Source organism: Heterocephalus glaber, unplaced genomic scaffold, assembly GCF_053883595.1.
Source record: "Heterocephalus glaber isolate CG9 unplaced genomic scaffold, H.glaber_assembly_v1.0 deba00001532, whole genome shotgun sequence".
In the NCBI taxonomy this organism is placed as follows: domain Eukaryota; kingdom Metazoa; phylum Chordata; class Mammalia; order Rodentia; family Bathyergidae; genus Heterocephalus; species Heterocephalus glaber.
Genome location: NW_028258330.1, coordinates 5,296,121 through 5,310,156, shown reverse-complemented (window position 1 = coordinate 5,310,156; position 14,036 = coordinate 5,296,121). Strand labels below are relative to the sequence as shown.

Sequence of the window (14,036 nt, the reverse complement as noted above, 5' to 3'; positions counted from 1 at the left end):
GCTACCCTTGAACTCACTAGGTATCCCAGGGTGGTCTTGAACTTGTGACAATCCTCCTGCCTCAGTCTCCCAAGTTCTGGGATTACAGGTGTGCACCATCATGCTGGGCTCTGTTATGGAAATTTTAAAACATGCAGAGGCAAAGGAGAATGATATAATGAATTCCTGTGTACAGTCACCTCCCTTCAACAGTTGCCCCGGCCATCTCACTTGTCTAGATTTCTGGTACTTTCCCCCAGCCTTCCACACCTCTCTACCCTCAGATTATTTAGAAGTCTCCATTAACTGCTCACACTAGCGTTGAAATTGCAGTCTTCCTGGCTCAGCCTGAGTAGCTAGAATTTTTCTTAAAGATTTTTCAGTAATTGTCTTCTAAGAGATAGATTCTTTCTTCCTTACAGGCTAACCGTAATGCTGTTTTACATTCTTAAAAATGAACAGCAAACTTACTATCACATACTGATCGGATGTTTTTTCTAAAAAGTTTTCAGTAAGCTGGGTAAGGTAGTACATGCCTATAATCCCACCAACCTGAGAAATAGGATCAAGAGTTCAAGTCCAAGGGCTGGGGATTTAGCTCAGTGGTTCCGCCGCCTGCCACATGTCTTGCAGGCGCAAAGACCCAGCTTCGATCCCTGGTACCAAAAAAAAAAAAAAAAGAGTTCAAGTCCAGCCTGGGCAGTTTGTCCAGACCCTGTCTCACTCCCAAAGTGCTGAGATTACAGACATACACCACTGCCTCTGGCAAGCTTTTACATTTTAAAAATATTGAAAGGTATGAAGTTTGGAAGTTCCTGCTCCTGTTCTCTTTTCCAGGAGGGTCCACTCTTGTGAAGGCTTTTGGAGATTATCTTTGCATTTTGAAGGGTTTTTTTTAGACAAAGCATTAAAAACCTCTTCCCCATTTTCCCCCAGTATACCTGTTCCTTTTTCCATTATGATACATCTAGATTTGCCCTACTTTATTATATGGCTGTTTGGTAATGTATTAAATGATTCTCTATTAATGGCCACTTTTGACTGTTTTTGCCCTTTTCTGTTACTTTGAGCAATGCTAGAATTGTTCAAATTTGGGTGCATGTGCAAATTGTGGTAAATTTCTGGAAGCAAGTGCCATATCAAATGGCATATTTATTCAAAATTTGTATTTTTTTTTTTGGTACTGGGGATCGAACTCGGGACCTTGTGCTTTTGAGGCAGGCGGCAGAACCACTGAGCTAAATCCCTGGCCCTAAAATTTGTATTGTTTTTGCCAAATTACCCTTCTGAAAGATACAGTAAAATTTATGCCATACTATAAAGTCATGAAAATGCCCGTTTCCCTGTACTCTTGCTCAGCATTATCAAACTTTGGCTTTTTGTTTTTTGGGGATTTTTTTGGTACCAGGAACGAACTCAGGATCTTGCACTTGCCAGGCAGGTGCTGTGCCACTGAGCTAAATCTCCAGCCCCCATGCTTTTTGTTTTTTATGATTTTGAGACAGGAGCTTTTGTGTAGTCCAGGCTGGTCTTGAGCTCACAGACCTGCCTCATGCTGGTATTATAGGCCTGCACTGCCACAGCAAGCAACCATTGTGAAACTTCTCATGTTTAGCAGTTCCGATAGGTAAAAGATAGCAGTATTTAGTTGTTTAAATTTGCTTTGTAACTTTTAAGAGAGATGTCTTAAGTCTTTTAGTTTGGGGCATTCTTTGGACATTTCTCCATACAGAACCCAGTACAGGCGCACTATAACACATTGTAAAAGAAGTTAGGATTGAATGCTTATCTTGGAAGTTGGACATGTGTCGTCTTGCGGCAGCCTCAAAGCCCACCCTGGACCCCATCATCACTGTAGAGGGCCTTCGGAAACGGGCCAGCCGGAACCCTGTGGAGTCTGCCATGGAGCTGAAGGAGAAGCGGTCCCGCACGCAGGAGGCGAAGGACATCCGGCGGGCCCAGAAGGAGGCAGCCGGCTTTCTGGATCGCAGCCCTGCGTCCACACCTGTGAAGTTCTCCAGCCGGGCCCGCCGGCCAGATGCGGTCCTTGAGCGGGGTGAGGTGATCGACTTTGCATCACTGAGCTCCTCAGACCGCACCCCGCTGACCAGCCCCTCCCCATCACCCTCGCTGGACTTCTCTGCACCTGGGACACCGGCGTCACACTCGGCCACGCCGAGCCTGCTGTCGGAGGCCGACCTGATCCCCGATGCCATGCCCCCGCAGGCACTGTTCCATGGTAAGGAGGGCTCCGCCGGCCCTTCTAGGGCGGGCAGGGGTGTCCTCGGGTCTTGGTGACACTGCCTGTGCCCTGTGCAGATGATGATGAGCTGGACGGTGATGGCGACATTGACCCAGGAGTGGAGGACCCGCCACCGTCCCTGGGGCCCGTGGCTTCAGGGCTGGGGACCGGAGGCAGGAAGAAGGTCAGAGCCCCCGAGCACATCAAGCAGGAGGTGGACAGTGAGGAGGAGAAACCAGACAGGGCAGATCTGGACAGCGAGGACACAGACTCCAGTGCGTCCCTGCAGACCCGGGCGCGGGACAAGAGGAGGCCGCCCCTGCAGAAGGATGCAAGGCCACAGGGGCCCCGGTACACGCCTGCCAGCATCTACGAGGAAAAGCTGCTGCTGCGCAGGCTGGAGGCCTGTCCCAGTGCCGTGGCCATGACGCCTGAGGCACGCAGGCTGAAGCGCAAGCTAATTGTCAGGCAGGCCAAGAGGGACCGGGGGCTGCCCCTCTTCGACCTGGACCAGGTGGTCAATGCTGCCCTTTTGCTAGTCGATGGGATCTATGGAGCCAAAGAGGGAGGGGTGTCCCGGCTTCCAGCTGGACAGGCCACCTACCGGACCACCTGCCAGGACTTCCGAATCCTTGACCGCTACCAGGTGAGCGAGTACAGGCTTGGAACTGCTGGGGCCAATGGTGGTGGGACAGGCGGCATACAGTGGATGCTGTTATGCTGAGACTGTTAAAGTCCTGAGTAGTTTTAACCAGGTTTAGTGGCCCACATCTGAAGTTCCAGCATTCGGGAAGCTGAGGCAGGAGGATCCTTTTGAATTCGGGCCAGCCTGGTTGACATAGTGAGTTCAAGGCCAGCCTGAATTGCATAGCCTGTCTCAGAAAATCAAAACAAACAAACAAACAAAAGTCACAAATAGTTTTGGGAGACAGAAGAAAAGAGCAAGGGAGAAATATGTAAAGATTGCCAGGCTTTATCTTTTGAAACTGTTCAGTATAAATACCCTTAATATAGCTGAGTTTTTCCTCTCCATTGGACATTCACAATGTCCACACATCAAAATACACACATAGAAAACCGCAAATTGAATATATTGGGGGAAATTGTGTTCATCTGAACATGTACAGGCCTTTTTCTTATTCCCTAAGCCATGGCTGGCCAACCTTTGGCTTGCCTGGGCCATGTTGAAGAGAAATTGTCTTGGGGTGCATGTAAAATATGTAATGTAATTAACATATAGAAGTAGCAAACCTTTTTAAATTTTTTATTATAACATTAAAAGAGGGCATCTGACACCTACACAGTCTGTACTCGAGACTGAGTGACTGAGTGACGAGTCATGAAAAACACGGCCAAAAACCACACAATGACATTAAGAATTTATCACCATGTTGTGGGGCGGCAGCACTGCCCTGGGCAGTGTGACATTTAGCTGCAGGGCACAGCTTCCTTGTTAGCAGGACTGCAGTACAGGCTGGGCTGCTTCTCATGGGACCCAGAGCCTGCTCCCAGGAGGGGTAAAGTACTTACCAGTTGTTTCTTCTCTTGGTCTCTCTTCTTGTGTGTTTGCCTTTCCTTGACTGTAGTTCCATTGGGGCTTTTTGAGGCGTGTGTTTATCTCCTGTCTTACCTAGACCTCAGTGTGAGTTTCAGGCGGTTACACAGTGGGCAGCTGTGAGGCATTTCTTCCATCCATCCTCTCTCTGGCTTTCTGATGCATAGATTCAGAAGTGTTCATACCTCTAAATTTCCCTATCAGTACTGCTGTGGTGATGACTTAGGACTTTTTTTTTTTTTTTAGGACTTTTGAAATGATGTGATTTTACTGCCAGTCAGAACTTAATGTTCTGTAATTTTTCTCATTATTTCCTTAACCGAAGATTTAGTGCTTTTTTTTGTTGTTAAGGTTTTGGATATGTGAGAATTTTAAGGGCCTGGGATTTAGCTCAATGGTGCCACCGCCTGCCTCACAAGTGCAAGGTTCCAAGTTTGATTTCCTATACCAAAAAAAAGAAAAGAAAAAAGAGAATTTTAAGCTATCTTTTGGTACCAGGGATCGAACTCAGGACCTTGCCCTTGCAAGGCAGGTCCCGGAACCACTGAGCTAAATCCCTGGCCTAAGCTATCTTTTGGTAATTGGTTTCTTTTTTTTGTTTGAGGCAGGGTCTCACTTTGTGGTGCAGGCTGGTTTGAATGCACTATGTAGCAAGCTCTTGTCTCAAAAAATTTAAAAAAGTACACATTGTTCTTGCACATTGTCTTCTTTGTCCATTAGCATGCTTAACATATGAATCATAGTTATTTTAAATTCCTGATCCAGTAATTTCAACATCCCTGCCATATCTGAGTCTGGGTATAGTTCTGAGGCTTGTTCTGTTTCTTCAAACTGATTTTTTAGAAAAGAAGTGTGAAGGGCTGGAGATTTAGCTCAGTGGTGCTGCTGCCTGCCTCGAAAGTGCAAGGTCCTGAGTTCGATCCCCAATACAAAAAAAAAAAAAAGCATGAAGAGGTTTATTAGGCAGATGGGAAAGTTCTGCACACTCACAGAAAGTAGTGTGGGCCTGTGGGAGAGATCGAGCTGTGTTTCTGTTTCAATGTCCCTGTCTTTTCTTCACTCTTTTTTTTGTTTTGTTTGTTTTTGGTACTGGGGATCCAACTTGGGTCCTTGCGCTTATGAAGCAGGCAGCAGAACCACTGAGCTAAACCCCCAGCGTCCCTGTCTTTTCTGTTTGAAGCCGGTGCTGGCATTCAGGGTGAGAGGACCGTAGTACACAGGCCTATGTGGCTGGCGGTGAGGCATAGGGCTGGACTTAGTCCTGTGATCAGGTCTCAAGGAGACTGTCCCTCTGGGCTGTGATTTCGCACGTGCTTTCTGTGTCTCCCCAGTCAGGTGAGAGGACAGCTGCGGGACTGGCATCAGGGCTTCCCTTCCCTGAGGACAGGTATGTGCTCCCTCCTGCTTGAGATGGAAAGACTTGGGGAACAGAAGATGGTGCCACACTTCGAACCCTTGGAGAAGGTGTACTCATAGTTGTCGATGACAGGTGTTTGGTGGGTACTGGTTCTGCTGGTTCTCCAGCGGGGCACCTTTCTCTCCACTCTCCACTCCGGTCTTTGTCTGGGAAGATTTGTTGCCTTTTGCAGTTCATTCAGATTTTTTATATTTCAGGGGTTTTTTTTGTTTTTTTTTTTTTGGTACTGGGGATCGAACTCGGGTCCTTGGGCTTGCGGGGGCAGGAGGCGGAACCACTGAGCTAAATCCTCAGCCCCAGTTTTTTGTTTTTGTGTTTTTGTTTTTTTGAGACAAGGTCTCAATATATAGTTCAGGCTGGCCTTGAACTTACTGCATAGCCCAGGTTGGCCTCAAACTCCTGGCCACCTCCCTGCCTCAGCCTCTGATTATAGGTGTGCACCACCATGCCCAGCTGTTCTGAGTTGTGCTACCCAGTACAGGGTGACTGCCTGCATCTAGACTGGAAACCAGACGTCCTCTGATGTGCTGCTTGAATCCCAGATCGCCTCGTCTATTTATTCCTTCTTTATTTTTCACCTCTCCTTCTGAATTGTTACTATGGTTGTTGTTGCCATTATTTCTTTTACTTATCTCTTCCCTTGGCTTTATGAAGAAACCCTTGATCTTTCCTAATGTCCACTGTATGCTTTATTTCAGTGATTATGTGTTGAGTGTTCAGTAATGAAGAGGTACGGAGTCCCTGAGGACTCCTTCCTGTGTCTAGGTTTTCTTTTACCTTGGGGCCTATTAGGCATTTTCTTCTGTAACAGCCTCATTGAGATGCAGTTCATTTACCAAATAAGTCACCCTTTAAAGTATAGAGTTTAGTGGTTTCTCGTGTGCTCACAGAGTTGGATTCACACTCAGTTTGAGAACTTCCTAACTCTAGAGCCCCTGAGCCATTATGTGCGCAGCGTCCAGACCCCCTTTCAGCCTCTCTAGGTGGACCTGCCCTGGGCATTGTATGTAGAGAGGGAGTCTACACTTTGGCTGTTTCTGATCCCCTTCTTTCACTTAGCATAACGTTTGCACCGTTCATCTGTAGTGTAACACACCTTCATGCTTGCCTTCTTTTTTAACACATCATCTGATTGTGTAGCCCACATTTTGTTTATACTTTCATATTAGATGAGCGTTTGCCTTGTTTCAGCCTTTGACTGTTGTAATGCTGGTTGAACATCCTGTGGAGAGGGCTTCCTGGGTCAGGTGTCACTCTGTTGAATGTTTTGAAGACTGGCCAGGCTGTCTGCCTGTGTGGTGGCACCGTGTGTCCCCACAGCAGTGTGTGAAGGGTCTGGTTCCTGTACCAACCATGCTGCTCCTGCTCTTTCTGGTGACCAGCGTCCATGGTGTGTGGGGCAGTGTCATTGTAGTTTGGATCTGCATTTCCCCAATAACTGTTTATTGTGCTTTTGAGACATTCTTGTCTGTTTGTTAAATTATCCTGCCTTTTCTGGACCAGTTGTTTAAGTGGTCACCCTCTTCTTTCCTTGTGCTCATTTATGTGTCTTGATTTTCCCCGTGAGCTCATCCCCCTTCATCTCTTCCCCTCCCTTTGCCTCCCTTTGCCTGTCGCATACACCCAGGGGAGAGCCTGGTGCCTACCTCTAACCCTCCTGGTGAGTTTGGTAAGATGTAGGGCTGTGGGACAACCCACTTCCTGTGTCACTGTGACCACCAGCCCTGGCCTGCCTTTCCTCCCGCTCTGTCACTCCTGGTGATGAGGTCTCAGAGCTATCGCAGTGGTATCCCCTCACCTGTACTCACATTGCTCTCTGGCATCCACTTGGCAGCTACATTGACTGCCTGTCACTTCCCAGAGAAATGCCCTGTCCCCACCACCCCTGAGCCCCCAGACTATTCCTGGCTTTGCTGTCAGTCTTCCTCTCCCATCTGGGAAGGGACATAGTAGCCCACCTACCTCTCTACTGTGTCTGGAACCAGGAGTCTAACTTCGGTTTGTTCCCCATCCCTTCATCATTCAGTGAATGTAAATTGGCTCCTTAGTCCTTGCCAAGCACTTTTGTGGCTGGGGAGGGGTTCCCTGGCATCTGGAGGAGGGAGATGGCAGCAGTGGCTCATTGTGCACGCAGGTCTCCTGGCCATGGTGGGTGCTGAGCTGCGCAGTAGTGCTGCTCTGTGGGTCATACTTGACCTGAATCCTTGTCAGCTAGGAGAAGTAAGCTGATGCAGGCTCAGGGACGAGGGCAGCAGCGAGGCTGGTATGCTTGGCATGCTGTGGTGGCAGAGGAATGGGGTGGCAGGGCCTGGTCCTACAGGACCTTGCAAGTCTCAGAGGAGTTAGGACTTGCAGAGCAGATGTGTGTATGTATATATTTTTATTTCTTTTGGGCTTTTTGATGTAGGCTCTCATTGTGTAGCCCAGGCTGTCCTCAAACTCACAGTAGTCCTCCTGCCTCAGCCTCCCAAATGTTGGGATTACAGGTGTGTTCCACCATGCCAAGCATAAATGTGTGTTTCTAAAGGAAGAGCCCAGCCTCTCAGGAAGCAGCCCCAGTGGTGGCCAGGCAGAGGGAAGAGTGGCTTAGTGCAGGGTAACATCCACGGGGTCCATAGGACTCCCCTTGAGACTAACCAGTGCTGAGAGTGTTCTGTGGGCTCGTGGTTCATGGCTGGTGTTACAGTTTCCTGGTTCTGCATTGGGAACCACCCAGACCCAGTGATTTTACAGTTTCCTCTGAGTCTATGGGCAGACTGGGCTCAGCTGGGCGGTTCTTCCCCTCCAGGTGCCTGAGGCTGGGTCACTTATGTGTCTGCCTTTGCCTGGGTCCCAGCTTGGGACTGAATGCCTTTCTTCCAGGCCCATCTGTCTCTATGTGGCCTCTGCTCATTGGCTGCCAGTTGGTTCCTGTCCCAGGGTGTTGCCTATGCTGCTCTCTGATTGGTCACAGCTGTTCCTGAAGCCACCCAGATCCCGGGGTAGGGGAAATTGGCTCTGTCTCAGACACAGGGAGCTGTGTCCACCTCTAGGATAGAGAGGAATTGTTCGTGGTTATGTTTGGAAACCATAACCACAGCGTTGAATGTTACTTTGAAACTTTAGGCCTTAGAAGCATTTCAAAGTTGGCCTTTGAAAATGTTGGTGTCCAGGTTGGGAAAGTATGAGAGCAAATTACAAAGGAAGAAATCATGCTCTTCTTTCAGCAAAGTTATTTTCTAGGCTAAGAGCAAAGTGATTCTACAAAAACAACTTGAGTTTCTAAACTTCATCCACCCCTTGGCACAAAACCACTTTGTAAATGTGCCTTTTCATCTTCCCCCTGCACCTTCTGCTATAAAACCCTAATTGTGCACATTCTGTTACCAGACAGCGGCGGGCCCGGGCACGCTCACCCAGTAATGGCCACCTCCATGCAGCTCTTGGGGCACACAGGAGACATACGAGGCTTCCATTCTCCAGAGCCCTCCTAGGAAGCACACTGAGCCTCAGGACTAATGAGATTTGCTTTAGGGATGATAATCTATACCACTCCCATTTTTGCCAAATATTTTACGTATTGAAAAAGGACATGTTTTTAAAAATCTGGACACATGGACAGCAGTAATTGTCCCAAAGCTCTTGGATAGCAAGGTGGTCATATAACATGACCCAGGCGTATGTGAGCTCCTTAGTACTCCTTTTGGCTAACGTCAGCGAATGGTGGAAGGCACGATAGGCAGCAGGAAGTCTAGAGAGGCATCAAGTCCAGATTACGTGCTGTGCTGTGTTTCACTGAAATGACAAGATTTGTAAATAACTTTAAAATTTTTAAAATTATTTTTGGCTTTAAACTTTTAAAACCAGGGATAGGTTTTTGGATCTCATTTTAGGCCAAAGTTCCTATAAGGTTTGTATTAAAACTTGAACTTTTCAAATAAGCAACTCAGAAAGGCCTACTTCCTGCTACATAAAAAGATCATACGCGTCACTTCCATACAGAACTTATTTTACACAACCACTGTTTCCTCACACAGACAGCCTTGCCATCCAGGAAGGGATTTCGACACCAGACCAGCAAGTTTTTGTATCGCCTGGTGGGCTCAGAAGACCTGGCTGTGGACCAGAGCATTGTCAGTCCCTACACTTCCCGGATCCTAAAGCCCTACATCAGGTGTGCAGAGAAGATGCAAGGATGGGTTATGCTGGGTGAGGTTTGTGGCATGCTCGCCCTGGCCTCTTGCTGGAGTGAATAGAGACCCAACACCTGAGCAGGTGCTGGTGGGGACGCTTGTCCATGTCCCCAGTCACCCTTTGCTCCTTCAGTTGTGGCCTTGCAGAGAAGATGATCCTTTGAAACACATAAAAAACAAGATAAGTGAACTGTTGCTATTTCTTTCTTTCTTTCTTTTTTTTGGTACCTGAGATCAAACTCAGATTCTTGAGCTTGTGAGGCAGGTGCGGTGCCACTAAGCTAAATCCCCAGCCCAACTGTTGCTATTTCTTTGTGATTATCATAAATCATTGTTTTGTTTTAAATATTAAAGTTGTATATATTCAGTAGTATGTGAAATTAAAATAAAAAGGGAAAGATGTCACAATTGAGTGAGCCAGTATCTGAGCTACATGTTGGGACCTTTTCTAATATGGGTCCAAGCAGTGCACCAGAAGCAGAACTCCCTAGAGAGGCCTGCAGTGGTGCTGGCTGTGTGCTGTAGGCCCAGTGTCTGTGTGGGCCCTGCACTTGCAGTGCCTATTCACCCAGTCTTCTTTACCTGGCACTGGGTTCTGGGCAGGCCTGTGGGCAGGTGGTCTGTGAGCCTGCCAATGCCTGGAGAGAACCGTGGGCTGTTTGCTTTTCCTCACTTTGTTCACAAAGGCAGCCAGCACCTAGTGTGGTCTCTGGAGGGTGCTGAGGGGTTTGACCTGATGAATGAATGTTAGTAGACTGAATTTCAGATTTCATGCCAAAAAAGTGTTATAACTATAATCAAGCTAGTTATCACATAAAGTGGTGCAAATTAGTTTAAGATTTCAAGTATATCAAAGTATGTATGAGTCACATAACTGGGAATAATACTGGGCATTTTCTTGACTTGACTTTGTTTATTTTCTGTGTTCTGGAGGCGTGATTATGAGACAAAACCACCCAAACTACAGCTTCTGTCCCAGATTCGTTCCTACCTGCACAGAGGTGACCCTCACTGGATATCCGAGCCCGACGCACCTCTTGATTACTGCTATGTCCGGCCAAATCACATCCCAACGATCAACTCGATGTGTCAGGAGTTTTTCTGGCCTGGTATGTTACCCCCTCCAACCCTGGCAGATGGATTTCAGTAGACCTCACCCCAGGAGTTTTTAAATCATTGTATGCCACATGACCCTATGACCTTTCCTCATGTGATTTCGTGTAGTTTGTCTCTACTAATATAGAAATGTTGAAATTAAATGCCTCTTAGTTTCCTAAGATTGAGACAAAGCCAACAATTGCAGTAATAAACAGTGTTCTTGTTTGTTTCTCTTCCCTGTTTGTCTGTTTCCAGAATAAAAGATTCATCTTGTTTTGCTTCTACCTTTTTTAGATACCTGGTAATGTCTACCACAGATATGTAGACTGGTAGCTTGGGCGTGTTTGGACACTTTGGGTTTTGGCTTAACAACTCTGTACACTCTGTGTGTTTATCTGATCTTTAGAGAGTGTTAACACACCCAAAGGGCATTTTTTTAAAAAAGGCAAATACACTGATCATAGACTGAGGACAGGAGTGAGGCCATATGATTTGTCATTTTAACTGTCACCCAGGCCATCAACTAAAGAAACACATGTTCTTATGGGTCTGCTTAGGAACCTAAGGAAGTAACAGCTGTCTTTAGACGTTAAAGGAGATGTCACGCAGAGCCACATCACCTTGGCTGTCTGATAACCATGTGACAGTACGTTGGTGGCAGTTGTACTCACTCTTCTGGGACTGGTCTTGGGCCCTAGAGTGGGATTCTGGGAACATCTGTGACTTCCACCTTCCTGCCAGGCACCTTCTTTGCCTTTCGCCAGAGTGCTTTTTTTTTTTTGGTACTGGGGATCGAACTTGGGACCTTGCGCTTTCGAGGCAGGCACCAGAACTACTGAGCTAAATCCCCTGCCCTAGAGTGCTTTCTTTGGGTCTTTGTTACAAATTGTGGCATTCCTACGAAGGAATGTGCACACTTTCTGGGGGTGGGGCAAAGCGTGTGATGGGGACACTGTCTAGGTCTCCTCCCCGGCTATGTTGTGTGCTTCATAAGCACCACTGGGGCATGAGGCCTCTGAGAGTTCTCAGATGGCCACATTGCACTCACATCAGGGAGGCCGAGACACAGCCAAGTCCAGTTTCAACCTCGAGCACTCTGCTGCCCTGCCTTTTCGTCGCTCATCTGCTAACATATGTGCTTAGAAGAGACTATGTTAATTTTGATATTTTCTGAAGTTCATTTTTATGATCTGAGTGTGTGGTATCTGTGACAATGTCTTTGTGTCCAGTTTGGGGATTTTTTTAGCACTCAGGTGTAGCTGTAAGTGCAGACTTAGCAGCTTGGTATTTGAGTCCCAGAAAGTGCAGGGGGTTTTTTGTTACCGGGGATTGAATTTTCTTTTTTTTTTGTTACCGGTATTGAACTTAGGTCTTTGCACTTGTGAGGCAGGCACCGGAACCACTGAGCTAATCCCCAGTGGAAAGTGCAGGTTTTGAGTTTTGGCTCTTTTTTCTCTTCAGGCATTGACCTGTCTGAGTGCCTGCAGTATCCCGACTTCAGTGTGGTCGTCCTCTATAAGAAAGTCATCATCGCCTTCGGCTTCATGGTTCCCGATGTGAAATACAATGAGGCTTACATTTCATTTCTGCTTGTCCACCCGGAATGGAGACGAGCAGGGATCGCAACTTTCATGATCTATCACCTGATTCAGGCAAGTTTTTTTTTTTTTCTTTTGGTACTGGGATCGAACTCGGGTCCTTGCGCTTGCGGCGAAACCACTGAGCTAAATCCCCAGCCCTCAGGCAAGTTTTCTCTGCTTGTGACTTAGTGTAAACCATGCAGCTTACCTTTCAGGGCGCCCTGGGGACTTGGAGGAGGCGAGTGGCCATTCTGGTCCTTCCCAGCACTGCTGGGCAAGGTCCTGGGAGACCATATGAGAAGGGCTAGTGGTCACCACTCTGAGACTTTGAGCCCACAGTGAGGTCACTGTGCAGCCTTGGGGTTCAGAGAAACCAGTTTGTGAACACCTGTCCTACACGGAAGCCAAGATAGCAGGTGTGGCCCACACTGTGACTGCTGCTTGTGTAGACTCCAGCTCTGAGACCTGAGAGCTGAGCGAGGCGGGGTTTGTATCTTCACTCACTGCATGAGCTGCAATGACCTTGAGACTGAATTCTAAGATTGAGTTCATCCTTTGACTTATCTCTCACCTTTGGAGAAAATGTGCGATGTATATATATACTGATAGGAAAAAATTCAGGTGTTTTTCTTTCTAGAATTTTTCTGGTAACTTTCACTTAGGAACTGATAGGTATGGAGAATTGTGTATAATCCTGATGTGGGCAAGATTCATGTTATTTTGTTTATATATTTTTGGTTTTTTTGTGACAGGGTCTCACTATCTAGTTCGGGCTGGCCTTGAACTTGCTTTATTACCCAGGCCAGCCTTGAACTTATGGCAATTCTTGGTATAGTCTTGTACCCTCTTTAGTCCCCAAAACACAAATGCCTTTGGATGCAGTGGTGGGGGCCGTGAGCAGAGAGGAAGGCCACTGTCAAATGAGGTGTGATTGAATTATAAATAAAATGGTAAAATTGACTAAATGTCCCCCTTGGTCCTGTGCTTCAGAGGGGGACAAACAACGCCCAGGTCATCGGTGACCAGGCTCCTTGGTCTTAGGATGCATAGATCAGTAGCAAAATGCCCTACAGTATGTAGTGGCACTGAGCCTTCCCTGGTGTCCACACCAACTTCCTGTGCTAGAAAGGGCTTCTCTACTCTCATTCTCATGCTTCCCACTCTCTTGGCAGACCTGCATGGGCAAAGACGTGACCCTCCACGTCTCAGCGAGCAACCCCGCCATGCTGCTGTACCAGAAGTTTGGGTTCAAGACAGAGGAGTATGTTCTGGACTTTTATGATAAGTACTACCCACTGGAGAGCACAGAGTGTAAGCATGCCTTCTTCCTGCGGCTCCGGCGCTGATGGCAGGGTGCTCTTTGCCGAGAATTGTGTGTCTGTTAGGGGTCTGGTCTTTGTGAGGACCCACAGGTGACAACCATGCCCTGTGGATACAGCCCCTGCTGGCAGCAGGGTGGCCCTTTTACTGTCACCACAGTCCTCTCTGGAGTGGCCGTAGCCAGCCATGGGTCTTCTCTGTCAGCTCTGCTGCTGCTGTCCCCAGTGGGTGGCTTGTAGGAGTGGAACCCCCTGAGCTGCTGCTCTCTCGGAGAGAGCCCTCTTGTCCCAACCCAGGGTGAAAGCAGTGACCAGGAAGCTCTGCACTGCCCCAGTGACAGACTGGGACAATTCTGGGACAATTCCAGCTGACCTGTTTCCAGCTGGTGGTGTGCTGTCACTGAATCCAGGAGGACTTCCAGGGTCCCCGAAGTTTTGTGTCTCTTTTGCTGACCTTGGTCACAGCCTGGAAGAATAAATGTCTGTATTGCTTTTCCTGTCAGTGTCCTTAACTTGGCCTTGGCAAGGAGCCAACAGTCCCATTCTCCCTGCACTGGGAAGCTCACTGCCAATTCCATCCCTGCCCCAACAGGAGGACTGGGTTCCATCCCTTCTCAGCCGGAGGGCTGCTGCAGAGCAGGGCTGGAGCTGAGCAGGTCTGGGTGGGGCAGTTG

The 14,036-nt window shown here is 47.8% G+C and overlaps 1 protein-coding gene across 2 annotated transcripts in view; it reads left to right on the top strand.

Annotated features, from left to right (window-relative positions):
• Window positions 1–13,859, top strand: part of Kat14 (lysine acetyltransferase 14) — a 32,603-nt gene extending 18,744 nt beyond the window's left edge. The window contains exons 5-10 of one of the 2 annotated variants that reach the window (XM_087189037.1): window positions 1,838–2,218; window positions 2,299–2,867; window positions 9,210–9,346; window positions 10,299–10,474; window positions 11,925–12,115; window positions 13,216–13,859. In XM_087189037.1, coding sequence (XP_087045163.1) covers window positions 1,838–2,218; window positions 2,299–2,867; window positions 9,210–9,346; window positions 10,299–10,474; window positions 11,925–12,115; window positions 13,216–13,389 — 1,628 coding nt within the window. In that variant the 3' untranslated portion in view covers window positions 13,390–13,859. Of the gene's footprint in view, window positions 1–1,801; window positions 2,219–2,298; window positions 2,868–9,209; window positions 9,347–10,298; window positions 10,475–11,924; window positions 12,116–13,215 lie in introns of both variants that reach the window. The other variant, XM_004840863.4, reaches the window with a different exon arrangement.
• Window positions 13,860–14,036: the final 177 nt, after the last annotated feature.